The sequence below is a fragment of the Erinaceus europaeus genome, chromosome 11 (genome assembly GCF_950295315.1).
Source record: "Erinaceus europaeus chromosome 11, mEriEur2.1, whole genome shotgun sequence".
Lineage (NCBI taxonomy): Eukaryota > Metazoa > Chordata > Mammalia > Eulipotyphla > Erinaceidae > Erinaceus > Erinaceus europaeus.
Genome location: NC_080172.1, coordinates 21,374,209 through 21,398,957, shown reverse-complemented (window position 1 = coordinate 21,398,957; position 24,749 = coordinate 21,374,209). Strand labels below are relative to the sequence as shown.

The window sequence follows — 24,749 nt, the reverse complement described above, 5'->3', positions numbered from 1 at the left end:
ATCCTAAAGGGAAGGAATATCTTTCTGAGTCAAACCAACCAGGAACACTCCATTCCTAACATGCCCACTTTTTTCAAGTCACATTAATTTGAACCCCTTGCTACAGAACACACTCCAGCTTAAACAGCAGAAACTGAGGGAGAATGAAAAAGTATCCAAACCCAGGAAATACTTTTATTTCTGATGAGAGCTCTCGTCCTAGCCAGCCCAGTCTCTGGTTTACTGGGAGTGTCCTTTACTCTTCTTACTCTCCTGTTTGCTTATAAACTTCTGTGTGATCCACTGACCACACCTGTTCAGCCAGCAAAGCCCAAGGGGATCCTTAGACCCACAATAACAACGGGTAAAGTCAGGGGAAAGTAGATCAGTCTTGGTCATTTATAGGTCCAAAGATACCAGGGTATGTGTGTGTGTGTGGGGGGGTGTTAATTCTGGTTCTCTTAAAGTTTGAGGTCAGTGGCACACTGGATTAAGTGCACATATTACAAAAGAGCAAGAATCCAGGTTCCAGACCCACCCCTCCCCACCCGCAGGGGTGGGGGCCGCTTCAGAAATGATAAAGCATATCTGCAGGTGATATCTTTCTCTTTCCCTCTCTATCCCCCTGCCTCTCTCAATTTCTCTGTTCCTATCCAATAATAATTTTTTTTTTTTTTTGGAAAAATGGCAGCCAGGAGCAGTGGATTTGTCGTGCAGGCACTGAGCCCCAGTGATAACCCTAGAGGCAAAAAAAGGGGAAAAAATTGTAGATCATTCTCAGCAAGGAAGATATAGAATAAAGGGTTTTTTGTATTACTTGGGACTCCACAGAGAAGTCAAAACAAAAAATGAACTTGACTACACAGGCCTTTAATTCATTACAAGTAAAGCAAATCTAAAATCACTGAAGAGCTGATAAGCTAAACACTGTAACTGTAGTGCAAGTATATGTGAGATTGAGGTGAGAGGGAGAATGAGGTGTTTGGGAAGTGAAGCATCTTGCTGGAAACTTTAAAATATAAACAGAAAATAAAAAATATTTTTAAAATAATCATAAGAGGGGGTCGGGCCGTAGCGCAGCAGGTTAAATGCACGTGGTGCGAAACGCAAGGACCCGCTTAAGGATCCGACCTTGCAGGGGAGTCGCTTCACAAGTGGTGAAGCAAGTCTGCAAGTGTCTGTCTTTCTCTCCCCCTGTCTTCCCCTCCTCCATTTCTCTCTGTCCTATCCAACGACGACGACATCAATAACTAAAACAATAAAAAGGGGGAGCAACAAAAGGGGGGGAAAGCAAATTAAAGAGAAAAAACATAATTAAAAGAATCATAAGGTTACAGGTAGCTCACTGGGCAGGGTACGTGCTTTGCCACAGCAAAACTCAGCTTTGAGCCCCTCACCAGATGGAAATGCCATTAACTCTAAACAGCTAAGATACTCTGGTATCTTTCTCTCTTGGGAATGGTGAAGCCATTAGTGTGTAAAGCCCTGGTTCCACTGAGAAAATAAATAAATGTATTCTTCCTAGTATACAACCATCAGAGACTGAAACAAAGGACTGTAGAATCTTCAAATAACCGAGGTATCTTTGTTGGAATCTCAGGCTTGTTGGGAAAGTCATGACACCTTTGTCCATAGAAAAACAAAGAAAAGGGTCCAGGTGACGGTGCACCTGGTTGAGCGCACACATTACAGTGCACAAGGACCAGGGTTCACACCCCTGGTCCCCACCTGCAGGGGGAAAGCTTTGGAGTGGTGAAACAGTGTTGCAGGTGTCTCTCCCTCTCTACCACCCCCTTTCCCTCTTGATTTCTGGCTGTTTCTATCCAATAAAGATAATTTAAAAAAAAAATTTTTAAAGAAAAATGAAAAAAAAAAAAACCATAGAAAAATAAGTTATGACTTTCCCCACAATTCAATAGAACATTTCCTCCTCTGTGACCTAGATTCAGCTTATGAAATCTGCGGCACAACTTCAACAGTTCCACTTTCTCCCTGCTATGCACAACTAAGATATTCCTCTCTGGTGCAGAGGAACAAAAACTTATCATTCCCTAAAATATGTCTTTGGTGAAAGATTGATTTCATGTAAAGGTTTTTTTAAAATTTGGTAAAAGGTGCCTTAGATGAAAAGAGATGAGTAGTTGAGGATGTGGCTTAGCGGGTAGAGCACACACACATGATGAGACCTTGAGTTAGATACCTGATACCACATACTGCTTATGACTAAGTGGTGCTCTGCTGTCTCTCTCCCACACAAAACAAACAACCCTTTTTAGAAATATATTTATTTTCCCGTATTTGGGAGCTTCTATCTGCCCTTATCCAGCTTACTAGTCCTAGCCTCAACTCTGACACCACCTCCCCAGACAATACTCTTAGCTTACCTGCATATTAGCTGTCAGGTTCAGGCAAACATTAGTAAAGTCATGGGCTCCCTGGAATATACTTAAAATAGGCTTCCTAACTCCTTCCAACATGAAGACCCCAAATTTCAAGTGTTCCCCTCTTATCTTTAGGTTCCTGATTATTTAACAAATTGTTCTGCTTTTTAATGCTTTTTGGCCACCAAGTTGCAGATGCTACCATGATGCAAACCTGATTTCCCTGGGCAGACGATCTCACTGCTGTGTCCTGGAAACCCACCACCCCAGAGCCCTACCCCATCAGGGGAAGAAAGAAACAGGCTAGGGGGTATGGATCATGTCAGCTCCCATGTTCAATGGAGAAGCAATTACAGAAGTCAGACCTCCCATCTTCTGCACCACATAAAGATCTTTGGTCCATACTTCCAGAGGGATAAAGAATAGGTGAACTTCCAATGGAGGAGAGGGGATATGGAACTCTGGTTGTAGAAACTGTATGGAATTGTACCCCTATTAGCCCACAATCTTGTTAATCATTATTGAATCATTTTTAAAAATGAAAAAAATGTAAATTTATTTATATAAAAAGTGCTCCAGCTATAAGGATCTTTCCCTCACAAAACCTAGTCACATATATATATATATATATTTTTTTTTTCAGGGAAAAGAAGGTACTTAAATCTTTATACCTTTGTTTTATCAGCCTTTCTCCTATGTGTATAGGAGAAACACGTTATTAGTAAATAACAATGATGACAAGAATGAAAAGAAAAAGAATGTGAACTCTAAAACAGCAGTGCCCCCTTATCCATGATGATATTTTCTCCTAGTCAAAATCATTGTGTATTTTTTAGAGAAAAGCAACATTCACATAGCTTTTATGTCAGTATATTGCTGTAAATGTTCTGTTTTACTATTGTTATCTTTGACAATGACTAATTTGTACATTACACTTTTCCACAGGTATGTGTGAATAGGAAAAAAAAAAACACACATAGTATCCTAAGTAAGAGTTGGCACTATCTATGATTTCAGAAATCAACTGGGGGTCTCGTAACACATCTGTGGATGAGCAGAAACTACTATATTTTGTTATAGCAGAGCTAGCAGGCTTATACTCTATTTCCAAATAAATACTCAAGAACTACAATGACAATGGGACAATGGTCTTTTTTTTTTTTTCTAATTTCAGTACCACATTATTGAGGGAAAGCTGATTTACAGGATTATTGTTGTCAACAGCGTACATTTCCTTTCTTCCAGACATCTATCAGTACCTTTGACCCTCCACCAAAAAATCATCATGTTTGACCACAGGAACTTGGATCCCCAACATTCTTTAGTATTCCTTCCTTAGCTCTCCTGAGTTCCTAAATCTATTGCAACAGAACGCATCTACTGAAGATTCATCCTGCCTTGTCTATTGCTTTACTACACGTGAGAGGATGTAGTGTCAGTCCTCTTCGGACTTATTTTGCTCAACAGTATTCCCTCCAGTTCTATTCATGTTGTATTAATGAAGGCTATACCATAATTTCTTACAGCAGTGCAGTATTCCCACTGTGTATATATGCCACAACTTCTTTAAATATTTCCAATGATACTATCCATTGTTGGACGCTTGGGTAATCTTCAAATGTCGGTTATTACAATAGCACTTCCATGAACAAAGACTTCAGATAAATATTTTTGGGTTCTTTGGATAGGTGCATAGGAGAATTGCTGGGTGATATGGAAGGCTTTCATGAACCCCCAAACTATTATCCACATGGTTGTTCCAAACTGAATTCCTACCAAAGGTGTATAGAAAGGTCCCTTTCTTTCTACATACTCCATAGTACTAATTTCTGGGGTTGGTTTTTTTGTTGTTGTTTTGTTTGTTTTAAAGATCATTCTCACAGGGTTGAGGTGTTATCTCATTGTCTTGATTTGTATTTCTCTGATAAACAGTAACTCAGAGCATTTGTTTCATATGCCTGTTGGCCATCTGAGTATCTTTATAGAAATGACTATTCAGTTCTTTCCCCTATTTTTTAGTGGGATTATGTTTTTTTCTTGCTGAGTTTTGAGTTCTGTATATATCTAGTTTTTGTCCTTTGTCTAGTGGCATATAAGTATCTTTCCCTATTCTGCACATGTTGTTTGGATGATGGGTTTCTTTTGCTGTGCAAAAGCTCTTCAGTCTTGCATAGATCCATTGATGTGTATATATACTTTTCATTGCTGTTAAGCTACTCGAGTCTCTGAAGATATTTCCAAAGCAGTTATAACATAATGTTCTGCTGATGTTTCAATATTCAGTATGTCACTACTTAAGTCTACCCAATACCATTTACTAGAGACAAGCTTTCTGTATTACTAAATATGATACTTTTTGATGTAGATGGGATTTCTTTCTTAATTTCTTTTCTAGTGTATTCTATGTATAGAGGGATGCCTCTGATTCCTGTATGTCTTACAGCCTGTTATGTTACTATATGGCCTAATGATTTTTAAGATTGCTCTACTGAATTTTTTGTGGTTTTCTATGCATACCATCATGGTATCTGCAAATAATGATAGCTTTACTTCTCTTCCAATTTGATCCCTTTTATTGCATTTTATTATTTATTGTTTTTACTGCCTATTTGTTGTGGCTATAAATTCCAAGCCTATGTTGAACAGAGAGTAGGGCAGTCTTCCCTGTTCCTGATTTAACAATGAAAGTTTTCCATTTCTCACCACTGAATATGATATTGGCTGTGGGTTTACTGTATACAGCCTTTACAAGTTTGAGGAATATTTTCTCAACTTCTGTATGTTTAAAGTTTTAACCATAAAAGAATGTTGGCTCTAGTCAAAAGCTTTCTCGGCATCTACTGAAGTAATTGTGATTTTTAAATGTTCCTATTGTTGGTATGTGTTGGGAATACATGATTTATTATGCCTGTTACTTGCCAAAGCCAAAAAACAAAGAGAAGGTGAAGCCACATGGGCATTATTAATAGACATCATTTTAGCATTAGCATACAGCCTAAAACGAGATGAAGACTGTAATATTGTGAGATCTAGAAGCTATTTAAGAGGTTATTTGTGGAAGCAGGTCTCTCTCTTAGAATCTGCCCTGTCGGGAAGTTGGGAAGCTACTCTCTTGGAAGGCATGCACCTGTGAAAACTGACTGCTGGAGAACGGACTTAAGACCGAAACTGACTCATGCTGCATAGCTACTAACAGGGCTTGTTTTATTTTTTCTTTCTTTTCCTTTTTTTTTTTTTTATGTGTGTGTATGTCTCCAAGGTTATCACTGGGGTTTAGTGCCAGCACTACAAATCCACTGCTCCTGGAGGCCATTTTTTCCATTTTATTGGATAGGACAGAGAGAATTTGAGAGAGGAGGGGAATATAGGGTGGGAGAAAGACAAGACACCTACAAACTGCTTCACTGCTTGTGAAGTGTCACCCCTGCAGGTGACACTCGAATCAAGATACTTGCACAGGTGCTTGTGCTTAGTACTGTGAGCTTACCCTGGAGCACCGCAACCTGGCCCCAGGATTTGTGTTCTTCCACCTATTCTCTGTAGTTTCATTAATCAACCCTCAGACCTGAATGCCAAGCCACTATCACAGATTCCAGGAACCTAACAAAACTGTAGCTTTTACTGTTTTTACATATGTAAATAATAGGGTGATTTAAACTGACCGAATTATGTGTATCGAACCATCTTTGCATCTCTGGGATAAAATCTACTTGGTCATAGTTACACAAGTTTTTTTTTTTTTTTTTTTCCCTCCAGGGTTATTGCTGGGCTCGGTGCCTGCACCATGAATCCACCGCTCCTGGAGGCCATTTTTTCCCCCTTTTTGTTGCCCTTGTTGTTGTAGCCTCATTGTGGTTATTATTATTGCCATTGTTGATGTTGTTCGTTGTTGGTTAGGACAGAGAGAAATGGAGAGAGGAGGGGAAGACAGAGAGGGGAAGAGAAAGACAGACACCTGCAGGCCTGCTTCACCGCCTGTGAAGCGACTCCCCTGCATATGGGGAGCCGGGGGCTGGAACCGGGATCCTTAGGCCGGTCCCTGCGCTTTGCGCCCCATGCGCCACCGCCCGACCCCCACACAAGTTTTTAAATACGGTATTGATTTCCATTGAGAATCATTAACATCTATGTTCATGAGCAATTGAGAGTTTTAACATTTATGTTTATCAAAGATGAATCTGTCGGTTTTTCGTTTTGTTTGTTCCATCTCCGCCACATTTTCTACCAAGATTGGCTTCATAGAAAATGTTTATTCTTTACTGTTCTGGAAGAGACTGAAAAGTATAAGTAACAGGTCCTCTATGAAAATTTTATAAAACTCACTAGTAAAATGGTCTGTTATCAGGCTTTTGTTTTGGTTACTGTATCAATTTCCTCTGTTGTCATTGGTCTGTTCATGTTTTTCACTCTTCCTGATTCAGTCTTAGAAGATTCTATGACTTTAAGAATCTGTCCGTCTCCTCTAGATTCTCCAGGTTAATGGAATATAGTTTAGTTTTAGAAACCGCTCATGATCCTCTTAATTTCGTGATTTCTCAGAAATTGGGGATTTTTTTTTTTTAAGGGGAGAAGAGATGGCTTCAGTTCCATACACTAACTTACATGGTCACTAAGGAGTATTAGGCTGTGTTTTGTCATTTCATTTTTATTCTTTGCTCAACATCAGGACAAAAACACTCAAAATACATATTATCAAGTATAAAAGTCTGACGCCAACCTGATAACCTGACTTCCCTGGGCAGACAACCTCACCAATGTGTCCTGGAACCCAACCTCCCCAGAGCCCTACTCCACTAGGCAAAGACAAAAACAAGCTGGGAGTATGGATTAACTTGTCAATGCCCATGTCCAGAGGAGAAGCAATTACAGAAGCTAGACCTCCCACCTTCTGCTCCCCAGAAAGATTTTTAGTCCAAACTTCCAGAGGGATAAAAAATAGGGAAGTCTCCAATAGAAGGAACATGATACAGAACTCTTGTGCGGGGAATTGTATCACAATCTTGTTGATAATTATTAAATCACTAATAAAAAAAAAGTCATACTTTCATCTGTATCATTTTTTAAATATTTCAATTATTTTTAAAGAAAGACAAATAGAAGGAGAGAGGGCAAGAGAGGGAGAGGGAGAAAGAGAGACAGAGAGAGAGAGAGACCAGAGCACTACTCTGGTTTATGATGATGCTGAGGATTAAACTTTGGACCTCAGAGCCTCAGGCACAAAAGCCTTTTGCATAACCATTATGCTGTCTCCACAGCCCTGTCTGTGTCACTTTCAGTATTAAATTCATCTATGTTCATACTGAAACACAGCATTAGTTATCTAGTAATATTAATGACTTTGCCTAATTGACAGCCACAGTGTCGCTTCACCTCCATTATTCTTCCCATTATGTCACATGAAAGCATATGCACAATCAATTCATGTCTCCCGGCCTAACTTCAAACATTAGGACATTCTTCTTTAGAGCCGATTCTACTTAGCTTGGAAGTTATTTTTTGGTGGCTCTCAATGAGGGGCAAAGTCTAACTATGGCAGGTCAATCAAGATAAGAGTACTGCAGGGGGGGAAAAATGAGTACTACAGAACAGAAACTGATTTAACTGCATCACTTTAGTCTCCAGAGTGAAAGAAGCAGAGAAGAGGAAAGAAGGACGGAGGAAAACGTTTATTCTTTAATTTGGAATATTGAAATTGCTTGGAGTAAGAGACTCCCCTTCCTCCCTCCAATCATCATCTCCCCTTCTCCTCAAACACTGAGATCAAGCCTTACTTAGCACTGTCTTCCTTGTACAAAGCTAGGGTCTAAAATACAGCAAGTTCTCACTAGTGTATTTCAGTTAGAAGTTTGATGAACATCTATCTGAATATTTTTTAAAAGTCATCTGAAATTACTATTTACTCTAGAGATTACAGAAAAAGGAAAGTATTGAAATTCAATTTTCTGTCTCTCCCCCTGTATCAAAACAGAAAGAAAAAAAAATGGCTGCCAGAAACTGTAGTTCGCAGGCACAGAGCTCCAGTGATAACCCTAGCAGCAAATAAAATAGCTTCTTTCTCTGTCTCTTCCATTCTTTCCCTCTCCCTTTCTCCCTCTCTCCCTCTACCAGACCACTCATCAATTCTGGTGATATAGGTGCTGGGGATTAAACTTGTGACTTTGGAGTCTCAGGCATGAGTCTCTTTGCATAGCCATTTCCTATCCCAATAACTACCTTTTAAATTTCAGAAATTCAAAACATTGTCTTTATGGGAGGAGGGAGAACAGAGAGACTTCTGGCAGTGTAGGGATAGAGAAGTAAATTGGTCATAATTAATAGCAGTAATAATAATGAGGGTAGCATAGTCCTTATGTAGAAACACAAATTTATAGATAAGACATGGTTCTTATTAAGCTTCCTGTGAAGAAATTTAACAATATGGGTATAAATTTAAATACTCACCATAGTACATACATGTTTATTTGCATTCTGATGCCTGTGAAATATAGGCCTTGTTAAGGAAATAACAGGAAAGGTAATGAAACAACCCTTATTCTATCTTTAACACTGCCCCTTCTAGTCTTATATTCCTATGTATTTTAACCACACCTAAAAGAGAAAATAAATTTACTATCAGGTCTAAGACTGAAACAGGCTCTACTTATACAAATAATGAGGTGTTATATACTACATTTGCTTAAAGGAACCAAAAAAAAAAAAACCCTCAAATGTAAGCCTGGATAAACTGGGTGTAGAAATGAAAAGTTTCTCTATTCTATGGAAACATTTTTCCTGAACACGTTACAAATGTATATTCATTGCCAATGCATATGAAATGGAAAGTATTTTTCTCTACTGGCCTCAAGTCTTTAGTAAATAAGCCAGGAACAAGAAATATTACTTGTTCTCCAACTTCCAGAGTCTTGTGTAGTTGCAACGTGCCCAAGCCAACAGGTTATCTCAGACTACTGAAATCATTAAAAGTACTGAGTTCCTGTTCATATTTTTCCTCTTAAATTAAGATGTTAATATATCATGGTAATGCCCTTAAGTAATAATCACAGTGTCAGTGACTAAAAAAGCCTGGATTTGAACACAGTGGTTCGAACTATATCTTAAAAAAGAAGTGAGGTAGTCAGCGCAGCGGGTTAAGCGTGAAGCGCAAGGACCAGCATAAGGATCCGGGTTGGAGCCCCAGCTCCCCATCTGCAGGGGAGTCTCTTCACAGGCGGTGAAGCAGGTCTGCAGGTGTCTGTCTTTCTCTCCCCCTCTCTGTCTTCCCCTCCTCTCTCCATTTCTCTCTGTCCTATCCAACAACAACGCCATCAATAACAACAACAAAAATAACTACAATAATAAAACAACAAGGGCAACCAAAGGGGAAATAAATAAATTAATTTAAAAAAATAATAAAAGTGAAGTGAATTCATTGGTAGATTTTCAAAATGAAAGTAAGTGTAAAACTAGATGTATCTGAGGAAAAATGTGTGGGATAAGACCTGTGTATGTACAAGTCTGACAGTTAAAAAAAAAAAAAAAGGACATACTAATTTATGCCTACATTTTCTTTAAAAAAGAAATTCTTGATTAGGTTGGGATCGGCAGATGCAATATCATATGGTATGAATTGAGAGAAGCATGCAGGAAAGTGAGCCCCACTCTAGAGGTTCCAGGGCTGGGGGAAATATAGGCTCTATAGAGGAAGCGGGAGGTTACTGCCGTGTTAGGGTTTAAGAAGGCAATAGTTATTGCTATAATCACATTATTTGGCAATTGGGTTAACTTTGAAAAATCCCTTTGTTAGGATTTGCTGTACCATACACACCATCACCATATTTTATGTCCTTTGACATTATTTGTATATAGCTGTGCCACCAGCTGCTTCTGTTCTCCCTGGTCTAAGCTTTTAAGAGAGTCAAAATATCAAAGACTCAGCCTATGGTCTGTGCCTTAAAAAGTTTGAAGCAGGGGGTTGGGCGGCGGCGCAGTGGGTTAAGCGCACGTGGCGCAAAGTGCAGGGACCAGCGTAAGGATCCCCCGGCTCCCCACCTGCAGGGGAGTAGCTTCACAGGCGGTGAAGCAGGTCTGCAGGTGTCTATCTTTCTCTCCCCCTCTGTCTTCCCCTTCTCTCTCCATTTCTCTCTGTCTTATCCAACAACGAACAACATCAACAATGGCAATAATAACCACAATGAGACTACAACAACAAGGGCAACAAAAAGGGGGAAAAAATGGCCTCCAGGAGCGGTGGATTCATGGTGCCAGCACTGAGCCCAGCAATAACCCCGGAGGGGAAAAAAAAAAGTTTGAAGCATTCAATCAAATTTTCCCCTCTCATATTATTAAATAGTGACTTATACGCAACGAGTACCACATCAGCACACTTTACTTCAGACTATGTCCAGAGACATCAGGCGTGGAATGTCAACCCTTCAGCCTCATTACTCGGGTGAGACCTTTCCTTTCATAGGATTCTCTAATTCCATTCCAGGTGGTTCACTTGCTAACAAAGTCCCAAAACCTAGATATAGACAAGGTCCTGTGAGATAAGGGATATGTTCACATGTATCCATAAATTAGGGCAAAGTATACACCTGAAAGAAAAACTACACAATCGTCTGCAGTGAGTCAGTATAAAGTTCATAATGAAATAGTGTCTACTTAAGATACCCTCCTCACCTACTTCCTATTACACTTCCCTCACTCACTCCAAAGCTAACCTTATCGAAGCAAGGACTGCAAAAGCTGAATAAGGGCAAGAGACTGGCATACTTTAACGATGACTCTTCAGTCACTATCAGGCCACCCAGTCAGCTGGGGCCCAAGTGGGGGAGTCCTGAGATTCCCAAACAGACATGAGGGGCCTAGACCTCGAATAAATCCCTCTCTCCATTGTTACCAATCATTTCTATCAGGAACAACACAATAGACCCCTTTGTGGGCCCCCATAGGACCTTGCCCTCAACTTGAATCAACAACGGTAGAGAATGTTCCATCCTAGGAAGGGAGGCTGGACAACATACTCTCTGCTACACCTGAGGAAGATGGGTCCTGAAATTGGGGCAGCTTGGAACGTTCCCCATGACCATAAAATGTGAGCTCAGATCTACAGGGATGCAGAGGTCACATAGGCTCCTAAGCTGAATATGGGCCCCAGATCATATCAAATCGATGGGGTTTACAGTCAACAATATTTATACACCTTTCTCATATTCCGGAGCTACTCGCTTCCCTGATCCAGCTTTCTGGTCCTTTTCCAGCCATGACATCATCTCCCCAGACAATAACTTGGATCACCTGCATATAAGATTTCAGACTCAGGGGAAAAAACAAACAAACAAAAAAAACTAGTATAGCTACAGACCATTTGGAATATAACTAAAATATACCTACTAGCTATCTACAAAAGAGAGACTCCCACCCCCAACTCTTCATCTGCACTATTCCACCCTTTGATGCCAACCAGACTTCCCTGGACAGACAACCCTAACAATGTGTCCTGGAGCTCCGATTCTCCAGAATCTTACTCCACTAGGGAGAGAGAGAGGCTGGCTGGGAGTATAGATCAACATGTGAACACCCATGTTCAGCAGGGAAGCAACTACAGAAGCCAGATCTCCCACCTTCTGCATCCCGCAATGACCTTGGGTCCATACTCCCAGAGGGTTAAAGAATAGGAAAGCTATCAGGGGAGGGGATGGGATGTGGAGTTCTGGTGGTGGGAATTGTGTGGAGTTGTATCCCTCTTATCCTATGGTTTTGTCAGTGTTTCCTTTTTATAAATAAAATAAAAGAGAAAAATAATAATAATAATTCTGCTAGAACACAACTCTTTACAGGCAAAGACCATGCTGAATTTATATTTGTATTCTAGCTTTAGGAACAAAGTTCAGAACAATTAGTATACAGTTAAGGAATGCTTTAATATATTTACCTAAGAAAGGTGTCTTTTTAAATACTATACTATCTTTTTTTTAAGGTATGTATGAGAACAAATCAAAAACAAAATAATTCTTTAAATTACTTGTTAATTGAGGTAGCTGAAAACAGTAAACAAGAAAATTTTGTATTAAAATCTTCACCCTACGTTGCTCCTCTGACTTCTATTCCTGAAACAAAGAAACACTGAAAACTTATTTTGCCTGGTTATATTATTAGGTTTGGTGATAAGAATTTAAGTAAAACTATTAGCATGATGTAAAAAGAAAAATACCTAAAAATTTAAAAAGGGTGACTCTAAAATTTAAAAAAGTAGTAGTACTGAATCTAGTCTTATCTGGTATTAAAAAACAGAATTAAGTCCAAAGCAAGCATCATCTACAGAGAGTTCTATAGCTTATTTTCACTCTCTAAATACAATATATATATGCACATATATATCTATGAATTTATTTACTAGTTATTCACAATAGAATTAAGAACCAAGAGAAAATATAAAACATTCAGTTCTACTGGAAAAACAGCATTTAAAAACAGTTCATGGAAGTCAGGTGGTAGTGCAGCAGGTTAAGCGCATGTGGCACAAAGCACAAGGATCAGCATAAGGATCCTGGTTGGAGGCCCCAGCTCCCCCCACCTGCAGGGGAGTCACTTCACAGGCTGTGAAGCAGGTCTGCAGGTGTCTATCTTTCTCTCCCCCTCTCTGTCTTCCCCTCCTCTCTCCATTTCTCTCTGTCCTATCAGACGACAACTTCAATAACAACAACGATAACTACAACAACAATAAAAAACAAGGGCAATAAAAGGGAAAATAAGTAAATATAAAAAAAAAACAGTTAGTTCCACAAAGACAATACACTAGTTAAAATATTTACTAAAGGATCAGGAAGATGGCAAATCAGGGAAGACATTCGCTTTGTCATGTGTTTGACTTTGGTTGGCATCTGGCCCCCCAATCCACTGAGGGAAGTTTCAGTGCTGTTGTTGTATTTCCCTGTTTCTCTGCCTCTATTTGGGGGAGAAAAAAAAACAGCACAGAGAGGTGAAGCTCCAATGAGTACAAGAAACATATAAATAAATAAATAAATAAATAAATAAATAAATAATATCTGGCTAAAGAGAATCTAAAAGGCATCAAGTTAACACATCTGATTTGTTTATCCTTATATTCATCATAACAGTGACTAGATTTAACAAAAGATAAGCTATTTCATTCATTTAAAAAGTGACCCTATATTCTTGTGGGGACAAGATTATTTTATCTCCATTTTTAAAAATTTTTTCCCCTTTTGTTGTCCTTGTTGTTTACTGTCATTATTATTGTTATTGCTGGATAGAACAGAGAGAAATGGAGAGAGGAGGGGAAGACAGAGAGGGAGAGAGAAAGACAGACACCTGCAGACCTGCTTCAACGCCTGTGAAGCGACGCTCCCCTGCAGGTGGAAAGCCGGGGGCTCGAACCGAGATCCTAACCGTTCCTTGCACTTCGTGCCATGTGCACTTAACCCGCTTCCCCACCGCTCAGCTCCCTTTATCTTCACTTAAAAAAAAAATTCTTTTCCCTTTCCTGGCTAAATTATTTACACTAATGTTTACATCAAATGTATCTGCTATTCAAATTTAGTGTTTTTCTTATGTAGTATTTAAATCTTTTCTCCCAAGTTTCCGATTCCTTGACCATCCTAAGGCACCTATAAAAAAGATTTAGCAGGGAGTCGGGCGGTTACGCCCTGGGTTAAGTGCACGTGGTGTAAAGCGCAAAGACCGGAGGAAGGATCCAGATTATTGCAAATCCATTTTAAAGGTAGTGATAAAATACAAAAGCTATCAATGACCACTATTGTTTTACTGTCTTCATTGTTTTATTAGGAAGGAGGGCAGATGGTAAGGCATCCATCCAGTAGAGCACAAATATTACCATGTGCAAGGACCCTGGTCTGAAACTACACATGGGAGGTAGGGGTAGAAGGGAAACTTGATGAGTCCCGGAGCAGTGCTACAGATGTCTCTCATTTTCTCTCTCCTCTCTCTCTTCCTCTCACCCCTCCCTCCTCCTCTTCTCTCCATTTCTCTCTGTCTCTAGCTAATAAAAAAGAAAAGTAAAGGGGAACAAAAGGCTGCTGGGATTGGTGGAGCTGTGCATTCACCCAGTCCCAACAATAAGTCCGGTAGCAAAAAGTCAAAGCAAATCAAATCAGATCCTCCTCTCTACATTCAGTCATTTTTATTTTATTATTATTTTTTATTTTTTCCCCTTTTGATGCCCTTGTTGTTTATCACTGTTATTGTTATTATCGTTGGACAGGACAGAGAGAAATCGAGAGAGGAGAGGAAGACAGAGAGGGGGAGAGAAAAACACCTGTAGACCTGCTTCACCTCTTGTGAACCGACCATCCTGCAGGTGGGGAGCTGGCGGCTCCAACCAGGATCCTTACGCCAGTCTGCTTCTCGCCATGTGCGCTTTAAGCCGCTGTGCCACTGTCCAACCACCTCCCTCCCATTCAGTCATTTTTCTATGTGCTTGCTTGCCCCAAGCAGAAAGTTACTCAATGTCACAGTAAGTCAATATTGACACAGACTGACATGAGGCTGCTGCTTTAAAGAGTAATACGTATCTTATTCATACTAATACCTAATATCTATACTTGATCTGAGTATTCTTAGTCAAGCCACTCCAATGTAGCAATGTAACTCATGGGCAATGTAGGTCAACTGACAGAGGCATGTGGCGCACAAGGACCCGGGTTCTAGCTCCCGCTCCCCACCTGCAGGCAGGGGAAATGTTTCATATATATTGTGGCCCCAAATCTCCTTCCAAGCCCAGAAAGATGCTCTGAGATATTGAAACGGTTGTCTAGAAACACACTACCACGAAGTCCTGGTTATCATTTGCTGTGACATCCAAGAAGGAAAAGAATACACACAGTTCACAGAGGTCCCAGCTCTTAATGTACGTCCTAACCTCCTCCCCCCACCCCACCCCTACCGCCAGCTTAACAAACTCTACTCTGAAGAAACATCAGGAAACCTTGAACTTCCTTTATTCCAGATCATGGGCTTATCCTCCCCCAACAGCTCTGATGGTTTGAAGATTTAGAAGCACCCAATGCCCCAAACCCCCAATAAACAGAGAATGGACACAACTGGTTTGAGTCTTTGGTGACTGCATTCATGAAGTATGTGGGAGGAAAGGCCAGGAGGACCTTCACTGGACAAAACAGACTAGTACAGAAAAAAAACTTCCAAGTCTTCTACAGTTGCACTTGATTCTCCATTGTTTTTTGAAACTCCTTTGGAAGGCTTGAGTTTCCTTTATTCGGCAAATGAACTTATTTCCTCATAGTTTCGACGCTAAAGTGGGAATTTAAACAAAAAATAATTGGTTCCATTAGAAAAGTTAAGCAAAAGTAGACAATCAAGAACAGGAGTTGACTGTTCGATGATAGTTCCACAAGGTGGATGGCACTGCAGTTCTTTTTTTTTTTTTCTCATAAAACAAAAACATATTCATGACAGTGAAAAAAATTAATGACAAAGTGATTTTTCTGACTATGAAATTAGCAAATGATATGACCAAAACTCATGGGGAAGGTTTCCTACCTCCTTCCAAGGTCTCTTAAAGTAGTCTTAAATTCTAATTATCTATACACACACTCATCAAGTCATCTTGTACAGGAAGGCACAGCTAACACACCCTTCCAACCCTGGCTATATACTTTGTTCAACTTCAGTGTCCCACTCCCCTAACTAGGCTTGTTTTTGTTTTGTTTTGTTTTTTGGATTTTGTTTGTTTGTTTGAGTCAAAGACTTCCAAGTCTTGAGGCCTGATCATTATGGAAACCCCTGCCTAACAGTTTTCACTTCTTGCTTCAACTTCTTTCGTCTTCATCATCATTAATTCTTTTCTTGTCAGTTCCAATTTTCCCAGGAGATGTTTGTTTTCAAAGTGCTACAGGTGCTCCCAGGACAATCACAAATTACAGCAAAGAATCAGGTTACAAGGGAACCGTGGCCACTCTTGCAAAGACACATAAACTCATTGTCACTTTTATTGTACAGAAATAATAGGACTAAACTTTTGAACAGTGTCTCAAAATGCTCTTGTTTTCTAACAGGAATTTTATAACAAATCATTAGAGCTTCTTCAGAATGATTATAAAAATATTTGTGGGAGTCGGGTGGTAGCACAGCGGGTTAAGCTCACGTGGCACAAAGGGCAAAGACCTGCGTAAGGAACCGGGTTCGAGCCCCTGGCTCCCCACCTGAAGGGGAGTCGCTTCACAGGCGGTGAAGCAGGTCTGCAGGTGTCTTTCTCTCCCTCTCTGTCTTCCCCTCCTCTCTCCATTTCTCTCTGTCCTATCCAACAATGATGACAATAATAGTAACTATAACAATAAAACAACAAGGGCAACAAAAGGGAATAAGTAAATAAATATTTTAAAAAGAATATTTGTGGACAGGTTATAAAGACAGTTTTTTTTTTACATTTGTTTTATACAGAACTGTTAAAGGGAGTGTGAACTGACAAGGGTAACGGTCTGAAATGACCATATTTCTTGGATACTGGACATATCTGTAAGCCAAAAGTCAAAACACAGCTGAATCTTGTTCTATAGTGTGTACCCCACTGACTGAGAAGGAGCCAGAGCACAATGACCTTAGGGCTGATATTCCTTAACTACTAAAGATGCACAAAGAACAGCTGGTTCATGAGACATGACCCTTATTTTCCACAAGAACAGGTGAACATGGTAGATAGAAAAAAAGATATGAACATGGTAGATAGAAAATATATATATAAACTATTCTTGGTTGTCTTAACATAAATTACACAAGAAAGGAGACACATTGTTTCACTCATTCAACTTTACAGAATCCTTAAAATATTTTTTGGGGGGGGAGTCGGGCGGTAGCGCAGCGGGTTAAGCGCACGTGGCGTGGCGCAAAGCCCAACGACTGGCTTAAGGAACTCGGTTCAAGCCCCCGGCTCCCCACCTGCAGGGGAGTCGCTGCACAGGCGGTGAAGCAGGTCTGCAGGTGTCTGTCTTTCTCTCCCCCTCTCTGTCTTCCCCTCCTCTTTCCATTTCTCTCTGTCCTATCCAACAACGACGACATCAGTAACAACAATAAAACAAAGGCAACAAAAGGAAATAAATAAACAAATACTTTAAATATATATATATTTCTTACTTTTTTAATTTTCCCTTTTGTTGCCTTTGTTGTTCTTCATTGTTTTTGTAGTTATTACTGTTGTTGTTACTGATGTCGTCGTTGTTAGATAGGACAGAGAGAAATGGAAAGATGTTGTTAGATAGAGAGAAATGGGGAAGACACAGAAGGGGGAGAGAAAGATAGGCACCTGCAGACCTGCTTCACCACCTGTGAAGCGACTCCCCTGCAGGTGGGGAGCCGGGGGCTCGAACCTGGATCTTTAAGCCGGTCCTTGAGCTTTGCGTGCACTTAACCCGCTGCGCTACCGCCAAACTCCCAGAATCCTTAAAATATTTATGTAACCTCTCCTCATATATGAAACAGTGTCTAAAATCTCTTATCACAGGACCTAATCTTTCCTTCTCTCAAAAGTTTCTTTTTAAATATTTCTCTATTTAGATATGACAGAGAGAAATTAAAAGGGGAAGGGGAGAGGAACCTGTAAGACTTCTTCACCACTTGTGAAGCTTCCCCTTTGCAAGTAGGGACTGAAGCCTCAACCCAGGTCTATATTATAGATAGTAATGTATGCACTCAGCTGGATACATCACCACCCAGGTCCCCCAGAACTGAATCTTTAGACCTGTTGTCTCAGAGCAATGTAAGGACTGCCCATGGGTTCAAGTTTGCTTGACTTTTCTAATGCTTATGGCTGAACAATGGAACAAATTGTCTTTGTTTAAATTCTCACTTTTAGCACCTAAACTATGAAGAAATAAGTTCATTTGCTTCTGAATTAGCATGAAAATAAAACCAAACTTTTATATTTCTTTTCTCTTACTGAAGCTAGTGTTATCTAATGTCAGGTTTTTTTCTAACTACTAAATTCCCTAGCAGAAAATCTACTTTCAATTAGGCATTCAAAATGGCATTTGACTGAATTACTCAGCATATCACTCCACCACTTTCTTATTTTCTATACCATAACTACTTCATATCCAGTCTTTGTGGCTATACATTTTTGGGGATGAATTCTCAAGGATTATCTTTAGAAAGATAACTACTAGTTTTGATAGTTTCTAAACTATTCTGTCTGTTGACTTTGTCTTAAGACACTTTTTTGAAAGCTGTATAATTTTGCCATTGCTGCTTTTCAAGTAAATACTGGACTGGTTTTTAGGTACAGTTTCAAATTTAAGAATATTTTAAAATTGTGTGTATGTGTGTGTGTCTTAATAAAAACCTAGCTTCCTTAATTAAATAAAAACCCAAAACAGAAGGGTCAAAAAAAAAAGTAGCATATTGTATCATATAAACCATAATATTCAATTTCTGAATTTTTTTTGTCACTGTGGTAATTCATCACAGAACAAAATAAAAATGTATAAGCAGGTGGTATGTTCACATTTGACAGGATGCTAAACTTTTTTAAAGAACCAAGTATCATAAAACTATTGTTATTTGTATAAAATATGAAGTGAATTTTTTTTTTCCTGAAATACAATACTCCAATATCTACTCTGATGTCCATACTTCCCATTTTGGAAGTTTGGAATTACTTTCAACTGGATTCCAATCTGAGAACAAAAATAAAAGTCGGCCAGTAAGACAGGAAATTCCCCCTTTGTTTATGTACCAAGCTACAGTAAAACACTGATTCCTGTGGAGTTTGTAAAATGGCAAAGTTAAAAACATACATTCAGTCCTGGAACTTGAAAATACCAATGCTCTTCTACCCTTCAGATTTATTTCAGACCATATCACAAACTAAAAAAGAGGGAAGTATTCAAAGATACACACACACACACACACACACACACACACACCCCAAATTCTGAGTTTGCTTACCTAATAAAACTTTTCAAAAGCTTCCTTCTGGTGAATACTTCTACGACTCTCAAAATGAAACTACAGATTTATTAGCCAGACCTCAGGCCTCCTCAATCATGTTCTAAGAGAGTGTCCTAGTACTTATATTCTTTTAACACAAATCTAAGTTATTCTAAAATATACCAACTCTGTATGCAAATAAAGACCAATAAAACCAGACAACCATCAAATAACCACACCCTAATCTAGTGCATCAAAAGGGCTAGAGAGAGTAGTTGTCATTCTTTGTTTACAGTTGTTTGTAATATACAAACCACTACTTACTAATAGTTACACCCCAAACAGGGCACAATAATTATTTAAGAGCTATTCCAGTATTATTTGTCTACCCTTAAAAAAAAAAAAAAAGTCACCTAAGATCCAAGCCCAGACTGGACGGTCAATATTTTTTCATAAGAACAAGACCAAAAGTATCTGCTGTGTCGAAAGGAAATTCCTTATTATGTCCCTTACGAAACCCTTTTCTGGAGATAAGCATATTAAGTGGGTCACAGATAAATGGTATCTGGGCAAATTAACATAGGATATTCAACAAATGAACCCAAACAGACAGCAGGACCCAAGAGAAATGAGTTGTATCAGAAGTGATACAACTTTTGAGCAGCGGGTAGATACAACTTTTGAGCAGCGGGTAGATAGCATAATGGTTATGCAAAAGACTCTCATGCCTCAGGCTCCAAAGTCCCAGGTTCAATCCCCCGCACAACCATAAGCCAGAGCTGAACAGTGCTCTGGTGAAAGAAAGAAAGAAAGAAAGAAAGAAAGAAAGAAAGAAAGAAAGAAAGAAAGAAAGAAAGAAAGAAAGAAGGGAGGAAGGGAGGAAGGGAGGAAGGAAAGAAAGAAAGAAAGAAAGAAAGAAAGAAAGAAAGAAAGAAAGGAGTTTTTGACAGACAGCAGGCAAAGTACAGGAACCCCTAATGAATAATTAGATGTATGCTGAAAGCCAGAAGGACAAAAACAGAAACTAAATTGGCCAGGGTGAGACCACTGGCAAAATCTTTACTGAAAGGTATATAATCTTGCATTACAGAAATTGTTGTGAAAACACATCTCTACATTTACAAGCATGAAAAGGTTTAAGTGGCGAAGACTTTATTAAAAGAGAATGAGCATGTAATTAAGGTCAATGCTCAGCTTGATAATCCTGCAATAGCAAATCTCCACGTTCTGCCCCAGAACACTCACACTCATGGGAAGATTATTAGATGTATACATCCATTCGTACATAAGAGAATTAAGTATAAGCACACTTTTTACTCGGTCACATCCTGCTGAAGACATTAGAAAATTCCACAACTATCTTTCAAAGATTTTGTAAGAAATAACCACTCTACCTTAAATATAAAAAGCGCCTTAAATTGCCAGGAATTGATTTCTTGTTAACTACTTTCCTTGCACACTAGCTCTGAACACTGACTAACACAGTAACTAGAAGGATGCACTGACAAACTGTCTCCACATAGACTAAAAAAATCTGACAGAAGATGATTTGAAATCCACTATCATGTATGAAAGTTGAAGTATTGAACCTTTTTTATTTTTTGTCCTCCCATCTGGAATTTTTCCAATGCCTCCTCAAATGTAAAATTCCCTAATATTTGTATCTAGAGGGGGCACTGTGGCTGAAAAGGCCACAATTTCAAGACTTGAAAATCTACTTTAATTCTGTATGTGAAAGTTCACAAATCAACAATGATCTTAAATAGGTGACTTTGTCTCCTGGATTTTTTTTTTTAATTTAAATCAAATTTCACACTTAAAATCCTACAAACACTGGAACCTCCAAGCACTCTGCATGGAACAAAGAAAAACCTAAGAAATTCATTGGAAAGGACTTCATCATTTGCTTTAAAAATATTTTACACTAAAGCCCAAGATAATCTCTAAAGTGTCCTTCAGCAGTTCAAACCTTCCTATATCTTTAATAACTTTACCAGACGGAGTACCTTAGTCAATACAAATAGAATCTGAATCAGAAAGCAATTCTGAGTTAAAGTTGTGATCGTTTAACCTAATTAAACAGTACAAGACAGGAAGATGGCAGTAGAATAAATGCGTTCTGAATTTGGGACAAGGAAGGTATAATGAGTAGTTCACAGTCCCGTGAATGCAGGCCTAGCATACAACAAAGTCTGCCTGGGGTTTGGGATATAATAGACTTGGCTAATGAATGCTGACCTACCTAAACAACTGCTCGCCTCAACAGAAGTCAGAGTTTACTTCTATCCACCCCGGGTCGCCAAGAGGAAAGTATGTCAACTGGAAAGTAAAGCTTCTAATTTTAGGGTGTTCTTCTTTACCTGTAGTTCTCCTACTTCCAAAAGGAAATTCCTATTCCCAACGCCACAGAATAGTTAAAGCACCTCGTCTCTTTATACTGTGACTCCAGCACTTCGAGTTCAAACAAAAGCCATCGTTTCAAGGAGGGTGGAATTTATTCTCTCCATTCAGTCAAGGGCTTTGGCTGTTTAGCAGGGCACCCTGTAGACTTGAGCATTGAGCCTGGCCTCAAATCACATTGTGATATCACGGTGACGGGCCCTTGATATTTTAATGAGTCTTCAACTAGAGGGGAAAAAAAAATAGCTTGATCTTATCGGGAGCCGACAAAAGGAAGCTGGAAAGCCCTGCGGAGAGTCTCCGCAACAAACAAGGAGGGTGGCGAAGCAGGCTTGGCACCGAGGAGCAAGATGAAGCAAGTTTCCTTTCCTTTCGCTCCATCAGCCTGCCAACCCCCCCACCTCATATCTATCTCACCCCGCCCAGCCCCATTAGGGGAAAAAAAAAAAAAGTCTCGCCAGCAACTCGTTGAAGGACAGGGGAACAGATCTCAACGCAGGCAGCCGAGAGAAGTTGTCTTTGGCAGGCAGGGACCACGGCTGAGCCCTCCCCGCCCGACAGCCGCCTCCCGCGGGGTGCAGGGGGCAAACCCTCCCGCCAACTTTCCCGCCGCCCCTTCCCCTGCGCACAACAGCCCAAACTTTCCTGTTCGCCCACCTGGCCGCGCAGCGGAACGTGGCCTCCCGCCGCACTCGACACCGCCCCGGCCGGGGGAGGCGCTGCCACTGACCTTCACGTCGGGCCCTGGCCCCGCGCCGACCACTGCACGTCCCTACCTCCCCTCGCTCCCCTCAGCATCTTCCTTTTGCACACCTACCCCCCCAACCACCCCGCCTCCACCATCACCAGCCCCCTCCCCCCCGCGATGAGGCGATTGCAGCCAGATCCCGCGTGTCAGCCTGTGCACGACCCTCTGGGCCTCAGAGGGCCTGGGGCCCAGCGCCCCCAACCCAGTCCCCCGGGCTGCCCACGCACCATTGGTGAAGGGCTCCATGTTGCCCCCTCCGCGGCTCGGCACTGCCGGGGCGCGCAGGCTTCCTACTCCGAGAGCTGAAGCGGCCCTGCAGACTGAGCATGCCCAGCGCGGTGCGGAGGGCTGTCGCGGAGGTGCCGAGGGGGCGGCGCCGCTCCGCTGTTGTAGGGCTCCGCCGCCGCCGCTCCGGGTTTTCACAGCAACTGTAAAAAAATAAAAATAAAAAAAAAAAGCACTCAGGAGGTTGAAACAGCACCACCCAGCACCCGCGAAGTCGACTCTTAGGCTGAACAGGGGAATGGCGCGGGGGGGTGGGGGGGGCGGGTTCCAAGCCAGTCCCGCCCATCAAGCAAAGCCAGCAACTCAGGTTTTTCCAAGGACGCGACTGGTCGTTCAGTCATTCAAATATGACAGCCTGCTGTGACCCTGCTGGTCGTCTCCTAGGTTCGGGGAACTCGGTTCTGCACCGGAAAAGAAAAAAAAAAAGTCTAAACCCTAGCAGAAAGGACAGTCCAGAGACAGCTAATAAACCATGATGGCACAGGAGATTGGAATAAATAAATGCCCCGGCCACCAAGCTGCATATGCTACCATGATGTCAAGCTGACTTCCCTGGGCAGACAACCTCACCAATGTATCCTGGGACCCCACCTCCCCAGAGCCCTGCCCTACTAGGGAAAGACAGAAACAGGCTGGGAGTATGGATCGACCTGCCAACGCCCATGTCCAGTGGAGAAGTCAGACCTTCCACCTTCTGCATCCCATGATGATCCTTGGTCCATGCTCCCAGAGAGATAAAGAACAGAAAGCTTCCAATGGAGGGATACAGAACTCTGGTGGTGGCAATTGTGTGGAACTGTACCCCCTCTTATCCAAACGAACTTGTCGTTCATACTTAAATCAATAAAAAGAAAGAAAGAAGGAAAGAAAGAGAAAGAAAGAGAAAGGAAGGAAGGAAGAAAGAAAGAAAGAAAGAAAGAGAAAGAAATAAAGGGAAAAAGAAAGAAAGAGAAAGAAGGACAATTGCTGCCCATGTATTGAAAAACAAACAAATTCCCCGCTGAGCATTAACCCAGAGCGATGGGATGGAGAGTGAGTGGCTAATTCGGAATTCGGATAGGTAGGTGAGGAGAGCGCCCGCTGGGAGGTACCACTCAAGTGGAGAACTGAAGGCAGACCAGAAGCCAGTGTGGGTGAAGTCGCCTCCTGGACTTCGAAGCTTCGGTTTCCCAGGGGAGATTGGTTCTGGAGAGCTGAATTCGCCCAGACCCCAGGAAGTAAGCACTGTGGGTCATCTTGGCAGAGCAGCTCGGCCCGGGGTTAGGTGATCAGGAGATTGAAGGGAAGGCGGGATCCTAGCCACAGCGAGGACATCTGGAGCTGGGTCCAACCGCTAGGCGACTTGGGGAGCGGCCTTCACATATGGGCGGGTGACAAAACCCGGTTCTGGATCCACCGCAGCCGGAGCCAGGGGCGCCGCAGGATGTGGGCAGCCTGCCTCCAGGAGCCCGGCTTTAAATCATCACCTGCGGCTGCCAGGGGTGGGGGTTGCCACAAGGCCTGCCGCCAGGCCAGATCCAGGTAGGCTGCAGAAGCGGAAACCCCTTTAGTGCACTCTGCCGCCCAGCCTAGCACTCGCGCCATTGCTTTGCCTCCAGCCCGGAGGCACCATTGTTTCCAGTGTCAAATCCCCCCCAGATCTGGAAAACCTTTGTGCCAGAACTACCCGGCCCGGGGCCAGCGGCCCCCGGGCAACCTCATCGTGGCCGGCTTCCTCATCTGCAACTCAGCGAGTGTGTCTCTGACCAAATCGGAGGAGGCCCCGACCTCCCCCTCGCACCAGCTCTCCCTCCTCCCCTGCCGCAGTCTTGGCCCCAGCAGTGACTTGGCTCAGGCTCTGCCTCCCTGCGCCTGCCAACTGTCACACGCTCCTCAGAGGCTGTCAACAGCAAGGTGTCTGGCTCAAATATGCAGGCGGCAGAGCAAACAGCTTGGACAAACCGGCATGGATGGCCGGTTTATCGTTTGCCCCTAGCCACACCACCCACTACCCACCACCCTTGAGAATCAAATTCTATTTCGAAGAAGTAAAATCGATCAAATCACAGCGTTGTATT

The 24,749-nt window shown here is 41.4% G+C and overlaps 1 protein-coding gene across 4 annotated transcripts in view; it reads right to left on the bottom strand.

The window, feature by feature from the left end:
* The window catches only part of LNPEP (leucyl and cystinyl aminopeptidase), a 99,931-nt gene extending 75,465 nt beyond the window's left edge, over positions 1-24,466 (bottom strand). The window contains exons 1-3 of one of the 4 annotated variants that reach the window (XM_060201197.1): positions 23,343-24,322; positions 22,996-23,093; positions 22,635-22,835 (exon numbers count right to left, since the gene is read on the bottom strand). In XM_060201197.1, the coding sequence (XP_060057180.1) occupies positions 22,635-22,653 (19 nt within the window). In that variant the 5' untranslated portion in view covers positions 22,654-22,835; positions 22,996-23,093; positions 23,343-24,322. The other 3 variants (XM_060201198.1, XM_060201199.1, XM_007529909.3) reach the window with 3 other exon arrangements.
* Between the last annotated feature and the right edge of the window lie 283 nt (positions 24,467-24,749).